This window comes from Centroberyx affinis, unplaced genomic scaffold (genome assembly GCF_046629955.1).
Source record: "Centroberyx affinis isolate AG114_WGS23_722 - 3 ecotype Tasmania unplaced genomic scaffold, CSIRO-AGI_Caff_v1 ptg002667l_1, whole genome shotgun sequence".
Taxonomy (NCBI): Eukaryota; Metazoa; Chordata; class Actinopteri; order Beryciformes; family Berycidae; genus Centroberyx; species Centroberyx affinis.
In genome coordinates, this window is record NW_027280853.1 from 1 (window position 1) to 10,315 (window position 10,315).

General features: G+C 41.6%; 1 protein-coding gene across 1 annotated transcript; it reads right to left on the bottom strand.

Annotated features, from left to right (window-relative positions):
• Positions 1-1,128: 1,128 nt before the first annotated feature.
• On the bottom strand, positions 1,129-7,796 carry LOC139657332 (3 beta-hydroxysteroid dehydrogenase type 7-like). Its single transcript, XM_071535131.1, has 3 exons — positions 7,570-7,796; positions 4,883-5,038; positions 1,129-1,480 (listed from the first exon to the last, which is right to left on the bottom strand). The coding sequence occupies exons 1-3, from the start codon at positions 7,727-7,729 to the stop codon at positions 1,368-1,370; spliced, it is 429 nt and encodes a 142-aa protein (XP_071391232.1). The 5' UTR covers positions 7,730-7,796; the 3' UTR covers positions 1,129-1,367.
• Between the last annotated feature and the right edge of the window lie 2,519 nt (positions 7,797-10,315).

The window sequence follows — 10,315 nt, forward strand, 5'->3', positions numbered from 1 at the left end:
TTGTTCTGAAAAACAGCTGTAGCTATGCACGAGTTCGCACACACACACACACACACACACACACACACATATCTGGAGCAATGATAATGCTTCCAGCGCGTGGCAGACGGACACCGGGGGTTTGGACAGCTTTCAAGTATTTTGTTATATCCTGCTCTTGCCTTGACAAACACATATCTTTCCAGATAAATGGAAATGCCTTGAAGCAGAACCTGGTTCCTCCAACCGATATCAACAGCTAGGTATGTAATGACGCTCCTCCTGCGCCGCACCTGTGTTGTACCCAAAACACTGGATACGTGGCTCTGAACCACAACAGTGATGATTATGCCCCGCCAGTGCATGGAGACACTGTTTGTCATCTCTGTTTGTTTGCATGCGTGGCTGTTTTTCTTTTGTTCTTCGATGCGTCAACAAGTAAACATGTCATTACACAGGAATGATGCAGACACCACATAGCAAGATGCACCATACTTTCAACAATCAGTTTCATCAAAGTCGGACTGCCGGTGTGATGTGCCGTGTGGTTACGGCCTTTCACAGGTGCATATTTTAACCTTTAATTATAACGCCCTCATGTGGCTAATCAGTGTAATTTTGCAAATGCCAGAACATGGTGCCACAGTGTGTCCTCCTGCCATGTTTGGGCAAAAATTACACCAGCGGTTATCAGAGATTACCACCTGAGATCATTGTTTGCTGGATGGACGGGGGCCACTATGCATTACGCAACAAAGCTGACTAATTTTTAAAGAATGCTTTAGTTCATTAGGGACGCTGATCATTCTTATTTTTACACAATGACAAGGCAAACAGGCTTGTTAAAGCAGCAAACACATAGCTCATTCTAATACCACATACCACGCCTAGAACAACATTACGTAACGTGCATCTGACATACCAGACGCCCTAATGCAAATCATTACTGTGAACAGAGAGAAGTGACATGAAAAGTCGAAACGTGAGCCTCCTAAATAGCTCATTCATACCTACTTTATTTTGTTTTTATCTACATAAAGCCTCCCTTGATGTTACCACTGGGACACTGGAATGCACCTAGAATAGTGTGTGTGTGTGTGTGTGTGAGTCATTCTCTGCTTGTCTGTACCCGGTCATATCTCTCCTTTACAGACTCTCCGATTTCCATGAAGGGCGAAATTCAAGTAGAGAAGATAAAAAGAGATAATAGCGACTGCATTAATGTAATTATAAAACCACAAGCCTTTGAAAAAGGTAAGATGCAAGTATGTGGGTTTGGTGAGGAAAAGAGAACACAGAGATTCGGTTAATAGAATGACAAGTAGGCTGCATGCAGAAACGCGTACCCTAGACTTTGGTAAACACATGAGATGAACATATTTTGAACTTCACCTGATAAATGGGTCTCCTTTGACGTTTGGACCGATCACCTCCATGCTGCTGGTGTAGACCAGGGACTGGATGCTGTTCTCCACACAGGCATTGATCACATTCTCTGTTCCTGAGAGGAGAGAAAAACGTTATTTCAGAGATGAAGGACGCTGGGGTTGATAGATCTCATGATTTCTCATAGATTTCATGAGGCAACTCTCTTTATTTGACTGTAACCCCGTTCTGTATTAAATCAAGAGTGGACATGCAGCGCAAAGAAACCAGTCGGATGGTGAAAAAATAAGACCTCTAATAACTGGATTTAAAGGAGGGGTATGTTTTGCTTTTTCAGCAATTTTATATAATTACCTGGTGTCTGTAAATACATCCAAAAGGTTTTTTTTTAGTAGTTTAGTTTTTTTCAGTAAAAATTGTTTAGCTATATCTTTAGCTATTCACTTTCCAGTGCTTGTTTGTTACATAAGCAGCTTCTTATGCTAATCAGCTACTGCTCTGATTGGCTGGCCGTTCTGGAGGGCCCGCCTCCTCCTCTTCTGGAGAGAGCAAACAAACAAGAAGACATTAGCAAAATGGCTGCCGCTCCAAGACCGTACACGTTCGAGCCCGAATCAGATCCAGAGAATGAAGAGGAGGAACAAGTTCAACAGCGCAGGTCACAGCAAGATGTTTCAGAATAAGTTGATGCTGTGTTGGCTGTTACCTGTAAACTGCTGCACCGTCATACATTCGCTTTATGTAGAGTCTATTTCCTCAGTCCCAACCCAGATGACTGTAACCCCGTTCAGACCTCTAATAACTTGATTTAAGACATTTGAATACTTTCCAAGACCTTCAATTCAGATAATTTATTTTAAGACTCTTTCAGACTTATTAAGGACTGTTTAATACCTTGTTGGTATTGTTTCAAGGATGGAATAAAGAGAATAAAGTATAAACAGCAGAAAGGGACACAGTTCTCAGGAAGCACTTGTTAAACAACATCTGGTCCAATTTGGCAGAGGATGAAAAGGAGTGAGTGTCCTGACTAAACTGTGCCGGGAATCGCCTCCAGTATGACAAGTGTTCACTCACACTTTTCAACAAACATCTTAAAATGGGATATAAAAAACAAGTTGTGATGCATGAACCACACAACTGCTGTGGTGAAACCGAAGTCACAGACGCCAAGAGAAACCGACATCCATGCCAAGAGAGACTCTCTCCAGAGCCGGAGGGAACAATGAGCGCATTATAACTGTATCAGAAAATACCTGATGTGGTGTAATATACCATGTGAATGTGACATCAATGTCTGTTTTTCTGTGTAAAAACGACTACAAAATGGATTCATGTGGATTTTGTTATCAATTTGATTAAAGAGGAATAGAAACTTCCTTGAAGGGAGGAAATTTAAATAGCAAAGATCTAGTTGTTCATGCATTGCTAAAAACCGGAGGCTAATTTGCATCAGGGTAAAAAAAAAAGTGCTCAATCTATCCAATTCACATCAATTTCAATTCAGACTACATCTTTGGATTGTAATAACAGAAACATTTACTTTTCAAATGTTTACGTTAGAACTGGATCAGCTAAACAGGCACTAGGTGTATATTTTACAAAGAGTGGATGATCCATTAGCTACAATTCTGTCTTTCCTGCAAACAAAGCTGATATCAGGTCTATCCAGTACATCTCAATGGGTTTTCGTGTACGAAGTGGACTCAGATTCAAAATATGAAAGCTCAACGTGAAATATGTAGTCCATTTATGGATGGAATTTGAGTCCAGCTGCTGAGGTTTCAAAGAAAAAAAACAAATTATCACCCTCCTACCCTCCTGTGCAAAGATAGAAACAATGCACATTCTTTTTCAGGCCAAGTTTCCTTTCACTTCCCACTGACTTCCACAGTAAAACCTTTTCCAGGACAAAAGCAGGCCTTGGTGATAAATGCATAAATCTGATGCCATATTACTTGTGTATTATAATGTATTATATGTTTTGATTATTATTATATTTACACTACAGTTATAATATCCTCATCAGTTATCAATGGAACTATTTCAACTGATCCAAAAACATGCCTTCACAATATGTCCAGTTTTGGAGGTAGACGCAAACACACACACACACACACACACACACACACACACACACACACACACACACTAAACAACAACAATAACTTCCAGATGGAAATAAGTTAGTCATTCATAAATTCAAAGAGAGCAATTGATTACTCAGTGTGGCTCACTAACAGATCATCACATTCACCTAAAATAAAACACATGTGAGCCTGTTTCATGCAAAGCACCTGACACGCTGCTATCAGTATCTTCATTATGGTGTTTCTCTGGTCACGTTCCACACACACACACACACACACACACACACACACACACAGGGAAACAGCTACACTATTCATCACAAGTCAAATGCTGCAGTGCATCACACCGACTCACAGGCACATGAGAGGTCTTTGTTTGAATATGATAATGGCGCCGTTATTGCCACCGTGTTCCAGGGAAACGAAGGAAGGGAGAGGTGATGAATCCACAGGAACCATCATGGCCCTGTACGGGTTTTTGAAAGCTGATATATCTTTCTATCGAAGCCGCCGATAGCTGATGTGTGCCAAATTGGACCAATTGGACAAGTTTCGGTGTTTCCCCCAGAATGTTATTCCTGTCAGGGAGGAAAAGCCTCTGAAACAGCATAGACCAGTGGTTCTTAACATGGGGTCCGGGGACCACCAGAGGGCCTTAAGGGGGTTCCGGGGGGGTCCCCAGCAAATTGATGAGTTGTTTAACTTCACCATTATTTCATTTACAAAAAGTTAACACATTTAGAGAACGACTACTTTGTGATCATAGTTTCACTGTTACCTCTCTACCTACAACACAGATGGTCATGGAATTCTGGACCAACAATAAAAATTTGATTCGATTTTGGTCCGAGAGACAAAATGTAATCACATGGGGGTCTGTGGCCCTAATCTGTACTAAATTAGGGATCCTTGATATGAAAAAGGTTGAGAATAACTGATTTAGACCATCATGTGACACTCAAACTCTCCACTGAACGGCAGACTAATGAAATTCATTTCGAGTTAGCAGCTCTTGAACGCAGGATGACCCACCACACCTATTCAGCTGTAGAAGAAACTCTGGGATACATTGCTGCCTTTAGATGAAGGTTTACAGAAACATTATTGAACAACTGAATCAACAAAATAATATGCAGAGAAGTTCAAATTTCTTCACAGCTTTGACAGGCTGCTTTCATAGCTGTGGTCAGGGAGGAACCTCCATGATATCGGATCTGGAGAGCCATATACCAAAGGTCAAAGCAGAGTGTGAGCTTCCTCTGTTGCTTTGGTGGTTTCCTACTGTAGTTCATCCAGACAACTGAACCGCCCATCATTAGTCTCTCTCTCTCTCTCTCTTTCTCCTCCCTGTCCTTTTCCCCTCTCTCTCTTTTTGATTGCTGTTCCCCCCTCCCGTTTCTCATGTATTCCCTTCACCCGTGCCTCACCTTTGACGTTGACGGCGTTGATGACAGCCTCTGGGACGCGGTGCCAGACGTCCACCAGGCTGGCCGTGTGGATGACCACGTCAGCCCCGCGGGACACCTCCAGCACCATGGGATAGTCTGTGATGTCCCCCTGAACCACCTGCACCTTCACCCGGTCTGTGGGAGGGACAGGAAGACACAACGATTATCGGAACTCTGAATCACAGTCAACGAGATCCTGGATAAAGATTGTTTTCACAAGAACCACACACTGGCATGCGAGTTTCTAAGAGCAGCGGAAGTAGAAATGTATCCTGTGGGAAATTGGGGAAAATTTGAATACGTGTTTGATTATCAAATTTCCGTTTGAATTTGTCTGTCCCGTTTATAGATTTTCATCTTTACACAAGACAAATGACCTCACACTATACAAAGCCTTTGTGCTTTTTCAAAGCTTTTTAACTTGGGAGGCAATTGTTACATAGGGAAACAACTGTTCCCTTTTCCCATCCTTGAAGGTTTTGAACAAAAAGACCCCGCCCTCATCTGTTCACGCCTCGTGTCCCTTGTCCTTGGGTTCAGCTGATAACCAAAGGACAAAGTGTCCTGCCACGGGAACAACAGTTTCAGCAGTTATGGTGAGAAATGCAGATCATTGATAAAATGTATCACACTTAAAGGGGAGGCCTGTAATTTACTGAGCAGGACTCAAAGCTGTTGCAGCCTTACTCAGACACTCCTTCTGAAGTTTGCACTCCCATCTGTAATTTTAGAGATGTGTGTCTGCATTCTAATTAGTGGAAACATAAACCAAATTAAGCAGTCAACTTCTCATTTGCCTTGTGCTGTGAGAGTTGGGTTATCAGGATGTTACTGAGAGTTCTCCGATTACTGCTCTCTCTCGGGCCTCAACTCCAGCACTGCATCAACAGCAGGCTTCAGTAATGGGAATAAATAATGAAGGCCGACCAAAGCATTTTCCACTGCAGGGGAGAGATCCCCTTCAGCTTGGCTGGGCACATCCCCCGGACTGGCGAATGAAAAAGCTGTACTGTTATTGAATGTAACCTAATATTCTCATCTGATATAACGCGTTTTCACCAGGGAACAGGAAACACAGTTTAGCATTTTGATTAAATCTGATTTCTGTTCTTTTCAGGTAGGAAGCAAAGATAAAACAACAGATAGCATGTAATGAGCCACACACACACACCCTCCAACCCACCCCACAAGCTGGAATTCTGATTCCAAGTAAATACCTACATAGCTTCCCAAGCACTGGAATTTTAGACTTGAGTGACAAGCCAATGAATCTGATTCCTCTGAAAGCCAGGTAGAGCCGGTTGTAAACTGTCACCAAATGAGTAATGGGACAGTGATGACAAACTATTCACTGACAAATTCGAACATCCTCATCCGGGGACAGGAAATCTAGGGGAGTTGGCCGGGCCGTGGATCCAGGGCCATGTCTCTGCAGGCTGACCTGCTCAACACCATGCAGCATATGGGGGAAACTAATGTTTTCCCACTGTCTCTTTGCATGCCCAGATGCGGAATGCTGCTGTACTCTATGCTTCATTGCCCTCCTGTAGCCTAGTAGGTAACTCATCTTCCATGTTATTCACATCGTACCCTTGGTGTATCATCCCAATACAATATTGACAAATTTGCCATCTGCTTACCAAAAAAATAATTCCTAGTCATCTCCACTGTTTTCAGTGGGCTGGTGAAAGTGGCTGCATGTATGGTAGCTGGTGGTGCATATTAATGAAGTCTGCTTCATCACCTAAAATCCTGTAATACATTTTAAAAGGATACTTTTAAAATGTATTAATGAAGTCTGCTTCATCACCTAAAATCCTGTAATACATTTTAAACGGATACTACACAAATATCCCAGCAAAATATAAACTAGAATAGTCAATAGAAATATTATTAGAATATTACCGTGATATCATAAGAGATACAGAATACCATATTGAGCGCGAAGGTATGTGTTTCTGTGGCGCGAAGGCACCAGAGAAACACTGTAAGGAACATTATGGGAATATCACTGGGATTTTTCATTAGGGCTAGCTTGATTTGAATAGCTCCAGTTGGTGTCTGACTGGTGCCTGGGGTAATTCAACGCCTTAACGAAATCATAACAGAAGTTGTCTTTAAATAAACACAGTTTCATAGGAGAAAAAACAGACCATTTCGGATTTGAAATAGGGCAACGCCAAAAATACACAGAACAAAACGCCCACGTACAAGTATCGCGATATAACGTTGACGCCAAGGTATGAACTAGCACCCATACTTGCCGTTCTCTCATATGGGGGAAAAGGTTGCACCAAAGTTCTATTTCAAAATCTGTCAGTTTAATGTGGCTAGCTTATCGGCAAACGTACATATCGCTTAAAACATGACACAAAAGCTAATCTGAAATTCAAGACACTTTTCAATTCAGCATACATATGATCCACCAAGCAGTACTTATTGCAATCAAATTTGAACTTGAAAATGTAACGTTAATGCTCAACCTTCTTACATCAAAATTCGCCGTGGAGGGATGCAGCGAGCAATGTGAACAAATTACAAAAGATGAAATTATTTTGAAACAAGAACTAGGTGGCACGTTAGGTCATAGATATGCCGAATTGAAGGGGGCTAGATATAGTCACGAATGCGATAATAGATTGTACGGACAGACAGTCGCAGCTCACCTGTGCTGTGTCCATTTAAACTCGAGTCCACGTGTTTGTCGAACAGTCTGATCTCCGCTAGTTTATCTTCCTTCTCCAGCAGTACTTGCAGCAGGTGTTGTCCGAGAAAACCGCAGCCACCGGTGATCAAATAGACGAGGCCCGACTGTTTTTCAGACATTTTGTTGCTCTTATTGCAGTGACAGCTCTACTCTCGATCCTGAGTCTGTCCTCCCTTCCTCTGCATACCGGTGTTATTAGGTTGTTTGCTGTGTGTTAATATAGAACCTCCTTGGGTGTGCTCAACGGCCAACCAACCAACCAACCAGCGATTCGATGGGCGGGATCTAGCGTCAAGGCAACCGAAATAAACAACAGAACTTCCGGTAAAGACTTTCAAAATTAAACTTTTTTGACTAATAGAAATTACCAAAGTGAAAATAGAAACACGTGAGGAAGAATCTGCTGTAGATTAAAAAATGGTCCTTGGTGAACTCTGACCTCAAGTCGATGAGCATTATAATGGAGGCAACCTCCATTATAAACAAAACTCAACTATATTTTTTAAAAAGTATTAATTGGTATTTTTTCTCCTATACAAGACTTTTTTTTTTATATAACTTACACCCGTTTGGTGCTGCTTACTACAGTGTACTATAATAATATGCTATACATTTATATCTTAACGATATCAGCCCTAAAAGGAGAAGTAACTCTATTATTATAAAAAAAAAAAGTGAGTAAACTGAGTTTACCCTCTATCCATATAGGGCGCTCTTTCATCAGGCACTGTCATACAATATAAACTTTTTTAAGTGAATACTTTTAGTGTCTATTTACAGCCAGAGCTTCAATCCGTGTTTTATGTAATAACTCTGTTGATTTTGATAGAATTGTATGTTGCTTTATACACCCAAATACTTTTCTTTCCAAGTGACAGATTTAATCATTTTATTTTGAAAGCAAACTCACCTGTTTCATGGTGTTTTTGTGGCTAACTCTGGCTGGCTTGACGCAGCTGAAAGAAACCTCATGGGAGACTTCTTTAGTTACTTAGTCCTTGAAACTCTGACCAGAGTCTTCATTATCAAGGCCATTAGACTCTCCTGTAGCCTTCCACCAGGAAGTCACAGATTAGACAATGGAGACTGTTCAAGGTTTATTATCCTCTTGTTCACCAGGTCATCCGAAACTGCAGGTGTGCCGCAATACTGGAGCCTAACATGGGCACGCATGCAGTCAGAAGCTCACTGTAATACTTTGATACACAAAATGATACTGATTTCAGCTGCTGGTCTGCTTTATATATCTCCTCTGGTTTGGTCTATACAGCCAGAAATGGCAGACTTCCTCCCTCTCCTTCTGTCTCTCTCTTCTTCCTCTTTTCTGTGTAGACTTTTACTTCAGCGGCCTGGCTGCACTAATGCTGGACTTCATTCACATTCTTATCGCCTCTCCCATCTGGTCTCTCTGTGTTTGTTCCCTCATCCGAAACTGGCTTCCATCAAGGTTCATTACAACATCACAAAACTGTAAGTCAGTGGTGCCCAAACTGGGGTCTGGGGACCACTCAGCACAATGAAGACAGTTAATTTCACTGTTATTTTCATGCACTACAGATCAGAACAAAGATATAATATATTGTAATGATGTTTCTGATCAGATGTTTAGCTCTCTCCAATGTAATCTCCTCACCTGCAGTTAACACGGCTATATAATTCTGCATTAAATCATAACTAAATCTTCTCAGATGGGGTTCAATGAGACAGACTTTTATCAAATGGGGTCAGGGGTCAAATGTGGATCTTTTTTGGCGACCCACACATGACAAAGATTGGCAAAACATTTCCTGTAAGTCGTGCAGACAGCGAGGGAAATCACCTCACCTGCTGCACTATGGAGTAGAAACACTGAGGGAAACACGCAGGCATTTACACACACACACGCACACACACCACACAGTCTTACTTAAGTCACTTTTGGGGTATTTACATAGACTTACATTCATTTCCTGAAGACTTACCCTAACCATAACCATAACCACTACTTGCCTAAACCTAACCCTTACCCTAACCTTAACCTAACCCTAACCTTAACCACTAACCCAAAAATCAGCTTTTTACCAATTGGGGACATAGCTTTTGTCCCTAATTGCACAAGCCGTCCCCAATCAACTGGTCTTAAGTCAGGTGTGTGTCCCTGAAAGTGACTTAAGTCATACCACACACACACACACACACGCACACGCAAACAGAGGTGGAATTTCCTTTCGTTTCAGAGTTCCAGTCAGTCCGCTCGTGACTCAGAGGAAAATAACAAATTATACCTTTCCATGCACAACACAACCGGAAATGCATCATTTCTGGACCATCAGCTGATCGGCTGGCCTCTCAGAGGTTCTTGTAATTCCCTCGTTTTTTTCCTGTCTAACTTGTGCCAATTCATTTCCACATCATCAATCATTCAATCGTTTCTTCTTTATCACTGTAGTATTTTAACTAAACTTTTAACTCAACTAAACTTGAGTCTGACATGGATACTCCAAGTAATCTCAATGCTTGAATTCCATTTAAGGATTGTTGCTCTCTCTGCTGTTGTGATAACAGACCTGACCTGTGACAAACAGGATAAATGGTAACAGATAAATATTTGCTAGTCCTTACGAAGATGCATGATATAAACAGTGCACCTCACAAACAGCAGTGTAACTGATTTCAACAGCATGATCCATGACTCACAGCAGAGGCTCCTGTGATTAGGGGGAAGC